This window comes from Leptonychotes weddellii, chromosome 11 (assembly GCF_054177405.1).
Source record: "Leptonychotes weddellii isolate Sample4059 chromosome 11, ASM5417740v2, whole genome shotgun sequence".
NCBI lineage: Eukaryota > Metazoa > Chordata > Mammalia > Carnivora > Phocidae > Leptonychotes > Leptonychotes weddellii.
In genome coordinates, this window is record NC_138379.1 from 43,005,783 (window position 1) to 43,020,352 (window position 14,570).

The 14,570-nt window shown below is 39.1% G+C and overlaps 1 protein-coding gene across 11 annotated transcripts in view; it reads left to right on the forward strand.

The window, feature by feature from the left end:
* Nucleotides 1-14,283, forward strand: part of STK33 (serine/threonine kinase 33) — a 130,714-nt gene extending 116,431 nt beyond the window's left edge. For 9 of the 11 annotated variants that reach the window (XM_081798638.1, XM_081798636.1, XM_081798634.1 and 6 more), the window contains one exon: nucleotides 13,424-14,282. In XM_081798638.1, the coding sequence (XP_081654764.1) occupies nucleotides 13,424-13,636 (213 nt within the window). In that variant the 3' untranslated portion in view covers nucleotides 13,637-14,282. Of the gene's footprint in view, nucleotides 1-13,423 lie in introns of all 11 variants that reach the window. The other 2 variants (XM_081798639.1, XM_081798640.1) reach the window with 1 other exon arrangement.
* The last annotated feature ends 287 nt before the right edge of the window (nucleotides 14,284-14,570 follow it).

Genomic DNA, 14,570 nt, shown 5'->3' on the forward strand with positions numbered 1-14,570 from the left:
GGAGCTTTTGTTCCCTGCAAGCTTTCCATACAGCTTTGGAGACCGAGAGTGAAAATGGTGGCCTCCCAATCTCCGCCCCAGAGGAGCCGAGAACTCGGGGCACTCCTCAGTGCAACCCCAGAGAAAAGCTGTCAATCACTCCTATCTCCCCGGTCTCCGGCCGCACTCTGTGCTCACTGGGCCTGTGACCAAGCGTTTCTATCTCTGGCACCTGACTCGGTGTGGAGTCTCCAAACCCAGCAGATCCCTGCGGTGCACTCCTGGGCCACTCCTCCCGGGGGAGGAAGGGGAGTCTCCCCAGATCTGCCGCTTGTTGGGTCCCTGCTGGAGGAGCAGTGGCCCGACTGTGCCGCGGATCACGGTTTATGGCAACCCTGAGCTGAGAGCCCGCGCCTTGGCTCCGTCTCTGCAGCCGGCTTCCTCGCTCTGATACCTGGGAGCTCTGCTGCCCTCAGGCACCCCCGGTCTTTCTGTGACCCCCGAGGGTCCTGAGACCACACTGTCCCACGAGGGTTCCACCCCCCGCTTAGCCACTGGAGCGACATCCCACAGTGGAGCAGACTTCTAAAAGTTCCGATTTTGTGCTCCGTGGCTCTATCACTTGCCAGAAGCGGCCAACAGAGGCCCCCTCCCCCGCCGTCTATCCTCCCGAATATCGCCTCGGATTCACTTCTCCGCCCATCCTACCTTCCAGAAAGTGGTCGCTTTTCTGTTCAGAGAGTTGTTGCTATTCTTTTCTTCGATCTCCTGTTGAGTTCGTAGGTGTTCAGAATGGTTTGATCCCTATCCAGCTGAATTCCTGAGACCAGATGAAATCCAGGTCTCTTACTCCTCTGCCATCTTGCTCCCCCTTGCCCTTTACTCTTGAGTCCACACAGGATTCACATAGTAATTAATATTCTTAAGAGTGAAATTTTAATTTTATTAAAATTATTCTATGAATATTAAAATATTTCCCATGGGGAAAATTTTGATGTTAAAATTAGATTATATGAACAATTTGATGTGATAACATAAATAATTTATACCTAACAAATTAAGTAAATTCTTTTTCCATTAAAGATTTTGAAATTTGGCTTTAATTTAAGTGGAAATCTGCCATCAGTTCCTGTTTTCCATTGTATCATGGTTCTCTCTTCCGGAGAATCTCAGAAATCCATTTGGAGCTCTGATTTTGTATTTTTTACAAGCCAGGGTCATCATGCTTTTTGGCTAAGTGGCAGAGCTCTTGGAAGACTAGCAGAGAAAGTGAGGATTTGTTATAAACAAAATCAAAACACTTGACCTGAGCATTTTCCTCTGTCACTGAATAACCATCCCTTCGTTCCAAATGCTGTGGTCATCATAGAAAAATATAGTCTGCATCTCCTCATTGTTCATGTTTGGACTGAGGTATCACACTACACTCTTCTAGACTTGTCATCAAATAGTTGGCATTTGGCCATGTCCTTTTTTTTTTTCTTCTTCTTTCCGATTTTTAGCCTAATTTGGGTAATCGTGTTCTTCGAAGGTAGAAATGTCCTCTTGTGTATATTTCATGTTTTATAGGCTGAGTACATCTAGGTAATGTTTTGTGTCTTTAGTAACCCTCTAAATTCCCCACAGTGGGTTCTTACTCCATTCTATCAGGTAGACCCAAGACTTCAACTCCTACAACAGCATTTTACTCATCTTCAAATGAGATGCTTGGCAGACCATTGCTTATTGCAAAAACATACCTTTTAACGTTATGTCCTTAGTGATTTCTGATAAGTAGTACAATACTCTCATTATTTATTAAGCTCAGAAAACAACTGAGAAATGAATGTCTGGTAATTAAAGTGCACTTTCCCATCACCGTGGAGGGAGGGACTAAAAATTCTGGATGTATATTTGCATTACAGAATTCTTGCTTCATAAAGGAGATACTTCTTCATTGTTATTTATTGAACATAGTATTGAATGTACTTGTTTAATGAAAATGGAAGATTTTTCTGATTGTTTCCTTTTGTGATCATTTTTCTCCACTGAAAACGTGGCCTTTACAGTGTCACAGGAGACAGTATATGTAGCAGATACTTTCATCTAGGAAGTAGATATTCAAGGTTGCCTAGAAACTTTGAAAAGTTATTTTGATCAATAAAATGTATTCATGTAGCAGTTCCTTAAAGACAAGAAATGTTTGAATTTAAAGAACATTGAAATTAAACAGTTGAACTGTGGTATGTTGATATATTTCTATGAGAAAGAGTCAGGTTTTCTTGGTATTTTTGTTGAGTAGGATAAAAATTTTCTTCTCTTGACAAATTAAACCTTAGCTTTCTGAGCCCATGTGAATCATGTGCAAATTTGGTGGTGCTTCCACAACTTTGGCACACTTTAGTAGTCCAATATTGAAGCCTTGCAATCTGGCATGCACTTAAAATATAATGGTTAAAAGCACAAGCTCTGGATCTAGGCTGCCTGTATTCAAATCCTGGCTTCACCGCTTATAAGCTTTATAACCTTGGACAAACCTCTTGGCCTCTGGTTCCTCATCTATAAAATGGGAATAGTGATGGTATCAACCAGGGATTAAATAAAATAATGCATGTGACATTCTTGACATGGTAAGCACTTCTTAAAGTTAGCTTTATTGCTTCTATTATTATATTGCTAAAGAACTTGCATAGACTATTACAAAAATTGCACGTTTCTTTCCTGTCAGCTTCAAGTCTCCTTGAGGTATATTTCCTTTTGGGTATGAACAAACCAAGAAATATCATTTTCAAAGGTGATAAGGTGATGCTTCCAACCTCATTTGCCCTCTGAGTTTCGTGAGGTCCCTAGGATACTGTGGTAAATTAGATTACTTTTCCCAATTATTTAATCCCTCTCTGTAAGTGATTTGTACATTCACAACCTTTGCTGTGTGACATTGCAGTTCTCCCTACTAGAGTAGATGAAGGAAGGATATTTTCTCACCCCACTAGTGTTGGTTTGAACTGTATGACTTATTTTGGCTGATAGAATGTTAAGAGGTGAGATGTAAGTAGAGACCTTAAAAGTGTTCGTGTGATTTAGCTTGTTCTCTTGTATTTCTGCTATCTGCTTTGAGAAGAACATGCCTGCAGGGAGCCACAGTTCCTGGAATTATGGAGATTTGTGGAACAGACTTGACTCTAATACAAAACCTGAAGTCTGGTCTAGCCTAGCATGGCCAACCCCTACAGCTAACTGAGACTTTTATAGTCATTTGTCACGTAGTTGTACAGAAAAGCGTTAACATAGCAGACCTAAGCTGCTCACCTTGAAAAGGCCTGCTTGCAAGGTTGGCCCTTGGCTGGCTTCTGGGAACTTGGATTTGGTTGCTATCATTATCTGATTAAGAATGATTCATTCTGCCTAAACTATGTAAACAATTCAGTTTATGCTGCAACCTGCTTTTCTTCTGGGGGTCTGGGATTTTGGTAGGTGCTAGGCAGAGACTGCCTACATGACCAGTTCCCAGTAAAAACCTAGGGTTCCATCTCTAAGACCTTTCCTGCTTGGCAACATTTGACATGTGTTGTCACAGCTCATTGCTGGGGTAATTAAGTGCATTCTATGTGACTCCTGAGAGAAGACCCTTGGAACCTTGAGCCTGGTTTCTACTGGACTTCACCTCAAGTGCCTCTTACCTTTGCTAACTGTGCTTTGTAATAAATTGTAGCAATGAGTACAACTATATGCTGAGTCCTGTGAATCCTCCTAATGAATCATGGAACCTGGGGGTGATTTGAGGGACCTCCCAAACACTGTAGTATAAGTGCAGCAATAGGTGACTAATACAGGTACAAATAACCATGCTAAGATGAATCTTGACATGTTGTTCTTTGACTCATGCTTTTTATAATGCCAATGCTAGTTTGGATTCATAGGATTTTGTCCCTTACACAAATCCTTCTGTGTAAGGCTTAGGTTTTACCACAAGCTTAGCCAGACTTCCACAGTTGAAGGGAAGTATTAGTGAAACCTTTCAAATCATTACCCTCCTCTCCCAAGCCTGGCTTTTGCTCAGCTCCCCTTATGGACTATAGCTGTTAGGATATGCTATGTATTTTTTCCCTATGGAGAACCAACCCATTGGGTTGGGTTATAACAAATATTGCTTTAATTCCACATATATTAATTTGGGTCTCTTCATCTCTTATCCTGCCTTCAGGCTATAATTGTCACATGTATGATAGCTACATAATTATAAACCCCACAAAACAATGTTTTAATTTTTGCTTTAAATAGTCATATATATTTCCAAGAAATTAAGAGGACATTTTGTCTGTTATATATACCCAGGTATTTACCATTTCTGATGTTCTTATTTCTTTTCTGAAAATCCAGTTTTCCATCTGGTATCATTTCCCTTCAGCTTGATTCAGTCTCCATTTCTCTGTTAAACCTATCTGGTGAATATTTAATTTTAGGTATTATATTCTAAAATCCCCATTTGATCCTGTTTTATTATTTCTACTTCTCTTCAGAGATTTCCTTTATTCCTCAAAGAATATTTTCCTTTGCATCATTGGTAATAGTTATGATAACTGCTTTAAAATCCTTGTTTGCTAATTCCAACATCTGGGTCATCTCAGGGTCTGTCTCTATTGATTGTTATTTCTGTTGAGTAGTCTGGGATTGTATCTTAGACATTGGAAATGTTATGTTGTGCTGATTCTGGATTTGACTATGTTCCTCCAAAAAGTGTTGATATTTCTGTTTTGGCAGGCAAGTAGTTGGTTGGAGGCAAATTGTCTCTTAGCCAGCAGTTCAAATCTTAGGTCAGTTCATTTCTCTTTGGCTGGGTAGGATTTAGGATGCCCTTTCTCTGGCTATCTCCTTTAAGGGATTTCCTCATTACTTTCTTGTGTCTCTGGTTGTTTTGAATTCTGTCCCCTAATTCTTTAGACTAGAGAGAGAAAATTGTAAAAGTGTCCAGGGTTAGGAGAGTGGTGGTGAGGAACACATTGCCATTGAAGGAGCAACATTTGATATATCAACAGAAATAATGGAAGCCAGAAGACAATGGAGTGACATTGTTGAAGTCCTAAGTGCAAAATAAAACTAAAAAACTGCCAACTTGGAATTCTATATATCTAGTGATAATTTTCTTCAAAAATAAAGATAAAATAAAAAAATATTTTCAAGTATGTAGAAGATGAGAGAATTTGTTACCAACATTTCTTACTATAAGAAATGCTAAAAGAAATTTCTCAAAGTAAAAAAAAAAAATGACCCCAGATGGAAATCCTGACTACAGGAAGGTATGAAGGGCAATAGCAAGGGTAAATATGTGAATAAATGTAAAATAATATTGACTGCTTGAAACAATAGCAATAATAATGAATCTAAGCTTTCATCTCAATAAGCTAGGAAAAGAACAACAAATTAAGTACCCTTCCTACAAGAGGATATTGTGAATGATTTAGTCCCAATAAATTAGAATATTTATATGAAATGATCAGATTTCTTTAAAAAACATCAAAGCAGATATACAAAAATACAAAATCTGAATAATTTTATATTTACTTTAAAAATTGAATCTGTAATTAAGAACTTTCCAGTAAAGAAAATTTCAGTCTCAAATTACTTCACTGGTTAATTGTTTAAATATTTGCAGAAAAGAAAGCTTGTTACACAAATTCTTGAGAATATTTCCCAATTCATTTATAAAGCAAGTAAACTTTAATACCAAAATATGACAGGGATATTATAAGAAAAGGAAATTGTTAGCCAGTATCTCTCATAAATATAGATATAAAAATCTCAAACTCAGTATTAGCAAAGTGAATCCAGAAATATATAAAAGAAATAGCACATTCTTGATCAAGTATACAGTATATTCCAGGGATGTATGTTTGGATTAACATCCAAAAATCAACCAATGTAATTCACCATATTAATAAGTAAAGGAGAAAAGCCATATGACTATCTCAATAATTGTGAAAAAAACATTTGATGAAATTCAACACTCAAACATGAGTAGTAGACTAGAAACAGATGGTAACTTCTTTCATATATTAAGGGATTTTTATATTTAAAAAATCTCCTCTAAAGCTAATATCATTCTTTTTTTTAAAGCTAATATCATTCTTTTTTTTAAGATTTATTTATTTATTTGAAGTGGGGAGAGAGAGAGGGAGAAAGTGTGGGGGGCGGGGAGCAGAGGGAGAGAATCTTTAAGCAGACTCCCTGCTGAGCGGGGAGCCTGATGTGGGGCTCCATCTCATAACCCATGAGATCATGACCTGAGCCAACACAAAGATTCAGATGCTCAACCAATTGAGCCACCCAGACACCCCAAAACTAATATCATTCTTAATGGTGACATATTGAACACTTTCCAACTGAAGGTAGGAGAAAGGCAAAGAAGCCCATTTCTACTTCTCTTTAATATTGTACTAGAGATCTTAGCCAATGCAACAAGGCACATAAAAGAAAATTATATAGGCTGGAAAAGAAGAATAAAACTCTCTATTTATAGATGACATGATTGTGTACAAAAATATCCCATGGAATCTACAAAATGTGAATTAAACAGTTTTCAGGGCGCAAGATCTGTATACAAAAATAAAGTGTATTTTGATATACTAACAATGAATAATTAAAAACAAAATCTTAAAATACCATTTAAAATATCACGAAACATAAAATACTTAGTCTTAACTCTAACAAAATATGTGTAAAATATTTATACCAAATCCCACAACACATTGAAATTGAAGAAGACTGAAATATTTGGAAAGAAATACCATGTTTATGGATTGGAAGATTTGATACTGTTAAGATGTCAATTCTCCCCAAACTGATTTATAACTTTAAAGCAATCCCAATTAAAATCGAGGGCTTTGCTTTTCTGTTAGAAATTGACAAGATGCTTCTAAAATTTGTTTGGAAATATGTAAGACCGAGAATAGCCAAAATCGCTCAAAAAAACAAAGTTGGAGAACTTACATGACGTGGTTTCAGCACTTACTATATAGCTACAGTAATTAATACAATGTGGTATTGATGTAAGAATAGACAAATCCAGGAAACAAAATACAATCTAGAAATAGACCCACCCTTAGGTAGTCAGCTGATTTTTGACAGAGATTTCAAAGCCATTCAATAGGGGAAAAGATAGTTGTTGTTGTTGTTGTTTTTCCAGTAAATAGTGCTAAACTAATAAGATATCCATATGGGGAAAAATGAACTTTGACCCCCCAGCTTACACTGTACACAAAAATTAGTTTGAAATGGTAGTAGACCTAAATCTAAAAGCTAAACTGTAAAGCTCATAGGAGAAAACGTAGGAGAATATCTTCCAACCAGAGAGTAGTCAAAGATTTCTTAGAACACCAGGCAGCATTTTAAAAAGTCAGATCAAATGGACTTCTTCAAAGTAAATGCATTTTCTCATCTAAAGCATATTAAGAAATGGAATAGGCAAGCCACAGACAGGGGAGAAAAAAATTTCAATAGATGTATCTAACAAAGGACTTGTTTCCCAAATATTGAGACAGTTCCTACAACTCAATAATAATAAGGCAACTCCACTTTTAAAATATGCATAAGATTTGAACAGACATTTCAGATAGGAAAATATACTAATAGGCAATAAGCATATGAAATATGCAACATCACTAGTTATCAGGAGAATGCAAATGATAATAGGAAAAGCTACAATGATACATCACTGTATCCTTTCTAGAATGGCCAGAATTTAAAAAGACAAGTTCATATTTTAGCAAATATTAGAGCAAGTAGAATTTTCCTATATTGCTTGTGGATTGCAAAATGGTACAGTTTCTTTGGAATACAGTTGGGCAGTTACTTATAAAGTTAAACATTTACTTATCATTTATCCATAAATCCCAAATTTGAGTTCAAAAAAGGACTTGTAGGATATATTTATAGCAGCTTTATGTATAAAGAGCCCCAAACTGGAAACAGCCCAAATATCCATTATTAGAAGAATGGATAAACAAATTGTGGTATATCCATACAATGGAATACTACTTGATAATAAAAAGGAATGAACCATTAATACATGGATGAATCTCAAAAACATATGTTGTAATACCATGAGACTCTATAATTATCTCAGTAAAAGTTTCTTTTTTTAGAATCTCAATATAAATTTCAATCTAAAAACATGTTAAGCAAAAGAAGTCAGACACAAGAGTACACACAGTATGTTTCATTTACATGAAGTTTCAGAGAAGTAATTATGTTGAAAAATATCAGAACACTGGTAGCTTCAGGAAGGGAAGGAGTTGAGTGGGATGTGGCCCCTGGGAAATTTGTAGGGAGTTGTTCTATTTCTTGATTGGGGTGTTGGTTATACAGGTCTGTGTATTGTCAAAACTTATCAAACTGTACACTTGAGATTTGTACATTCTACTGGATGTAAATTGTACTTTAACTAAAAAAGAAAAGAGAAATTTATATCTCTCTAATTTGCAAGTTAGATTTTATTTTCATTAACTCCCTACAAGGCCCAGCTATTTATGTAGGTAGCCTTATAAAACAACTCTATATATCTGGAAGTTAATTACTCTTCTTCCCTTTCGTTTTTCTTTCCCTTCCTTCTTCCTTCTGAAAACCATAGGAATGTGAGAGAATGTGGGTGACCATTGCAAGCAAAGCTGGAGCTGAAAACTTGTATCAGAATGTTCTGTCACTTGGACCTTGTGCAGGCCTATAATTTGAATGTGTGACTCTAGAAATGGTTGCTATGGTGATAAACCACTTTACTTAAATAGCATGTATTTTACTCAAAATTCAGAGAAATGGTAACAGTTTCTAGTAATCATGTACTGGTATTAACTTGCAGGGATATGCCTAGAGCTTACAGGTTTTGCATCCATTATCACCAGATGAGTTCATCAGGTTAAAGTTATGCCAGTGAATAATGAAATATGTGTATTTAGCCCAATTTTCTTGTTACATATCTCCCCTTGCACACATGGAGCCCCTTTCCAAGATGAATAATATGAGCTGGAGAAATCAGGCCAAGGGTGCTGAGTTACTAAGAGATGAAACTGGAGGAAACTTGAAAGGTCATCTTTTCCATCATCCTGCCTCCAGTAGGGCTGACTATTCTTCAACCGTCCCAAGTGGTAAGAGTCTGTCAAGGCTGAGGAACAATTGAAATGTTGCTTGGGCCAGCCCCTAGTGTAACCATCCTGACTGCAGCACTCAGAGACACCGTCTAGCTCCACAGAGCTGAGCTCTCTCCCCTTCTGCATTCTACAGAGTGTGATTATATATGTCCTCTTAGTCTTTATATTTCTAGACCGAAGAGCTCTCTTGTAAAGAAACCTCCATCCATTAATCATATTAGTAACCTGTCTGTAAACCTTCTCTGGTTCCTTTATCTCTGTTCAAGCTGATTGCAGTGTTTCAGGTATGAATTCTTCATGATTTTATATAAGGATAGAAGGATTTTTTTCTTTGTTTCTAAGATGCTTTCTGATGATAGCCAGGTTTTCTTGATCACTGTGCAATGAATGGTATGTTACGCCAGTATCTTCAGAGAACAATCTACAGTGATTTGTAGATCCTTGTCTTGGACAGATAATGATGGCCAACAATCTCATAATGATCATTTAGACTCTTTTCCCCCAGACCGGAATATTGAAATTCCCCTCTCATCTTCCTCCCCCTCTGTGCAATCTTACAGGAGATCCTCACCTTCTATTTGCCTTTTATGACCTGGAAGATCTTAGTAATTCCTATAACCTTGGCAATTTCAGTTTTCATTTCTCTGTCATGTTACTTACAAAACTGTAAATTGCATCAGTGACAGCATAGATCCCTGAGGAATCCCCTCAACTATGAGAGAAGAAAAAGAGAAACCTAAAATTTAGATAACCTGTAACCTGCAGAGGAAATCCCTGAAACATTAAGATTTGTTTATATTCCGGGGCGCCTGGGTGGCTCAGTCGTTAAGCGTCTGCCTTCGGCTCGGGTCATGATCCCAGGGTCCTGGGATCGAGCCCCGCATCGGGCTCCCTGCTCCGCGGGAAGCCTGCTTCTCCCTCTCCCACTCCCGCTGCTTGTGTTCCCTCTCTCGCTGTCAAATAAATAAAATCTTTAAAAAAAAAAAAAAGATTTGTTTATATTCCTAGAGAAAAGCCTAGAAGCTGGAATTTGCCTTGGCCATTTGTGTTCAGGGAGATGAGAGGCGTGGCTCTCGGTGAAGAAAGCTACAGCTCAGTCTGAAGGACAGACACCATGAGGGCCAGCCTGCACCCATGTTTTGTTAACATCAGAGCACAGTTTCAGTGAGGTGATATTTAAGAGGGGAGACTGAGAGTCTTCAGGAAAGCTCTTACAATTCTGATTCCTGAACAGTGGCATCCTAAACTTAACGCAACTGCAAATTAGCAAAGAGAAATGGTAAAGTGTACATGTGTGCGCACACACACACACAACACATCTTACAAGGTACACACATACACACAGAAGCTTCTAAGCATTTGCAATAAACATTCGCATAAAGGTGAGTAGATTTACGTTGATGTCACCAGAGAGTAAAGGAACAAATATTGAGATTTGTTTCAGTGCAACCAATTTTAGGCCAACTTGGAGTTCAATTAAAATATAGATGACTGTATTAATTTGAATATGTATTAAATACCAAATTGAGAAAGAAATAAGAAAACAGGCACTCATATGTTGCTGGTAAGAATATAGGTTGGTACAACTGCAGTGGAAGGCGATATGGCAGTAGCTTTGAAAACTACAAATCCATCTATATTTTGACCCAGGAGTCCCACTTCTAAAATATATATCCTGTAGACATACTTGCACACCCACAAAATGACACAAGTGCAAGATTATTCACAGCAGCACTATTTGTACTAGGAAAAGTTTGGAAACAACCTGAATGCCCACTGTGAAGGGACTGGCTAAATAAATTGTAGTCCCTTCAAACAAGAGAAGCCTGCATTGCCGAAAAGAAGAATGAGCACCCTTTTTTACGTATGGACACAGAAGGATCCTCAAGATAATCATTAGTTGAAAAAAATCAAGATGTAAAAGAGTGCTTATAGGGGGCTACCATTTGTGTAAAAAAAGGGAGAAGAAAGCATGTCAACATATGGATTGGACTGAACCATATGCAGTTGCCATTATTAGGCTGTTTTTGACCTGCAGAAATGACTACCAATTCAGTCTGGTTCCACTTAATATTTGCTTGAAGATGCATGACCTCTCTCTGGAAATGTACACTGTAAATTGATAATATTGGTTGTCTTTGATGTGGGGCAGAGCTGAGTTAACTGGGAAGCAGGGAGGAGATTTTTAACACTGTGAATATTAAATCATGGGGGTGTGCCATCTATTTTAAAAATATATCACTAAAATTGGATATGAATAAATAAAATAAAGAAATGTGGCCGAGGAATATCATTTCCTCATCTTGCTCAAGAATGAAACTGAGAAATATCATGTTTCTGCACTGAAGTAAGCAAACATTTTGGTTTAGTTTCCTCTTCCCTTCCCCTTTGCCAGGAAATCCTGAGGATTATCTTAAGATATCTTATCCAAGAAGAAAATACCAGAGCCTCTAGTGATTTTGGAAAAACTAATCTGCATCACTACCCCCACCCACAGAGACTGTTTCTGGGTATTTCTTCCTGCTGAAGCAACTTCTAGTCTACTTTCGTGACTCAAGTCCACTAACAAATGGAACCGTGGAGAAGAATGGAAGTGTTAAGATAGATATGAATTTGCACGCATTAAAAAGAAAACGCCAGAGTCTCTGTTCCTACTCTAGAGAACAGTAGTTGTAGTGGACACGTTGAAAAACATTTCCTCGACTACTTGGGTGATAGCTCAAAAGGTGGAAATGTCAAAAGGGAGAAGGTTACACTGAGATTCGCCTTTTAATAGGATTTGTATGTCAAGTGAATTAAACTTTCATGAATTGAAATTTCCAAGATAGGTTTCCTGTCTTAGGGATCAGTGCTGCATTCAACAAAGCAGCTTCTCTCCACTAGACGTGGGAACATCGGGGGAGTTGACTCTCACCCCGTTGTGGCACGTGGACATTCTCAGTGAGAGGGTAGAGGCTGTATGGCTGAATGCTAATGCATTTTCAGTATTTTCTATTTCGTGAAGGAATACACGTGGAAGCAACCTAGAAATTTTGTTGGGAAAAAAGATCTATGGAGAAAAGGACTTTTTTACATTTCCAAATGTAGACTAATTTTTCAATCTACAAATATACGAGCTCGAGACTTAGCATACACTGTTATGAAGCCATACACGAGTGATGTTCCGAAGAGGCACATACCTCAGGGCTGTCGGCAATACAGCACACGTCAGGTGGCTTTTCTCTTTCTCTAAATATAGCTGTCCAAAATCATAAATGACCTGAAGTTCTGCTGGGGCCCTGGGAGGTCACTTGTTCATCGGGCAAATCGATATTAAGTGCCTACTACCGTGTATAAAACATGGCCACTGGTATCACAAGAGCCTGAGTGATCAAAGAAACCAGGTTTATTTGTAGTGTGTTACCTGTAATGTTTTCACATCCTTTGAAAATTGCTAACCTGATTATCAACTCCTATGTAGAGTAACTTTGCATTCACCAGAGTGTTAAACATCTGAGCCCTTTCCAGACGGTTCTGTGTACGTGAGGCCTACTGCATCTATTCTCCCGTGTCTCATCCCCCACCCTGCTGTGTCCCCCTCTCCTAAGACGTTCTCTGCTCTTTTCTGTTCTGTTCTGTGCTCGCCTTCATTTCAGGAGAAGTGATCACTTCTAAAATGGGTCTAAGGTCAAAATGGACTCTGCTTCCCTCATGACAGCAGAATTGAAGACCATTTCCTCTGCCATGGGTTGAGGTGACCTGAGAAAACACAATTGCCTATTGAGATCCCTCCTACTTGGTTTGTACTTTAAAGAAGCACTTTACCGGCCACCATCTTCGTGCATTCTCAGAGTGAACCCACGTGGGAAATGTGCTAATGCATGGTCCCTGTTTACCCGCATGGCATCGAGACTCTGAGAGGTCCATGGACCTGCCCGAGTGGAGTGACTGGGATTAGAAGCCAGTCCCTGGAGTTAGCACAGAGAACGGCATGGCAGAGCCGGCCTAGAAATCTGGTAAAGATGCAGTGGGTACGGTTCTGTCCTGGCCGACTTCCCTGTGCACATGTTGTAGACATTTACTTTGATTTTTCGTGGCAGACGATCTGAAATTGTGCCTCTAGTTTGCGCTACACCGAACCCTAAACAAGCCTCTTTTCTTGAAGGCACTAAATAAAGGACCTTACTCTGGCATTTAATAGCAGCTTTGTGGTGTGATCATGTCTCCCCTTCGGAGAGCGCTCCACCTTGCAGATCCTGGGCAACTTTGTGGTCCCTTGCTTCTTTGAATTGGTGTCTATTGCTTCCTGTCTGAAAGTTAATCCAGGCCTTTTCTTTTATTTCCAGTCCACGGCTTATGTAAAGAAATTCCCTGTGACCTGCAAGAAGGAAAACGCGGACAACTTGGACACGAAGTGTGCAAGTTCCACATCTAGCAGACACCTTCCAGGTGGCTTCAAGGCAGAGCCAGAGAAATCCCCCATGACTTCAAGCCAAGGGACAGCAACCAAATACATTGCCAAATCCAGTGCCATGCCTAGAACCAAAAAGAAACTCTAAGTGTCCTTCACTGATGCACGGTACAAACACAGAGCTGCTCCTGCTGGCGCTAAGACAAGGCAATGGGAGGGGAGAGGACAGAACCAGGAGGAGCCTTTAGCCACTTAGCCCTGCTGAGCCCTGCCATGTGTTTGCACCAGCTGCACCGCGAAGGCAAGCCCGTCCCCGGCAGCCCGCGGTTAAAGGCCAACGGCCACCCGGCTCCATGGCAGGCTGTGGCCGCAACCAACCCAAGGGGTTTTCGAGAGTTGTTTAGAGGAGTACAGGCCCTCAAAGCAAGGCGGTGGGCATGCTTGCTCAGTTTTCCTTCAGATTCTTATATTTAGGCACAATGATTTGTAGGAGAAAATGAGAGCCGGATATGGCAGTGGAGGTTCCGAATAATTATGTGCACTTGGCACTGGAAGATTTTGTTAGGAAATCACTAATAAACTTGCCAGAGGCATAACAGCAGAAGCGCTTCAGCCATTCACATGTGTTCTTGTGATTTTAGGTTGCTATAGAGTATTTAAGACAACTTATTTTAAATGTAGAAAAATAGGAGATTTTGTAACTGCTTGCCATTAACTTGCTGCTAAATTCCCAATATATTGATTGAATCAATAAAAAACAGATGTTACCCATGCACGTTAATTTTTATGTTAACAGGAGGTGGATAGAATAAGGTCCTTGAAGCCCTCGTGCAAATTAAGTTTGGCCTGCTTCTGCGAAGGTAGGCACATAGCTTTGGTGGGAAGGTCATGAAGCTGGGTACAGGGGAAAATACATCATTACCCTGGGTGTTATTAGGTATCTCCTTTCCACCTGGGCAAATAACTTTGTCATTCCAGATCAAACTGGGTGAAGAGATGCTTAGCCTGGCCCTCCAAACAAATTCTAAAGAAGCTATTTGCATTTGCTTTTACCTCCCCTTAAAGTAATAACCTAGTTGCAG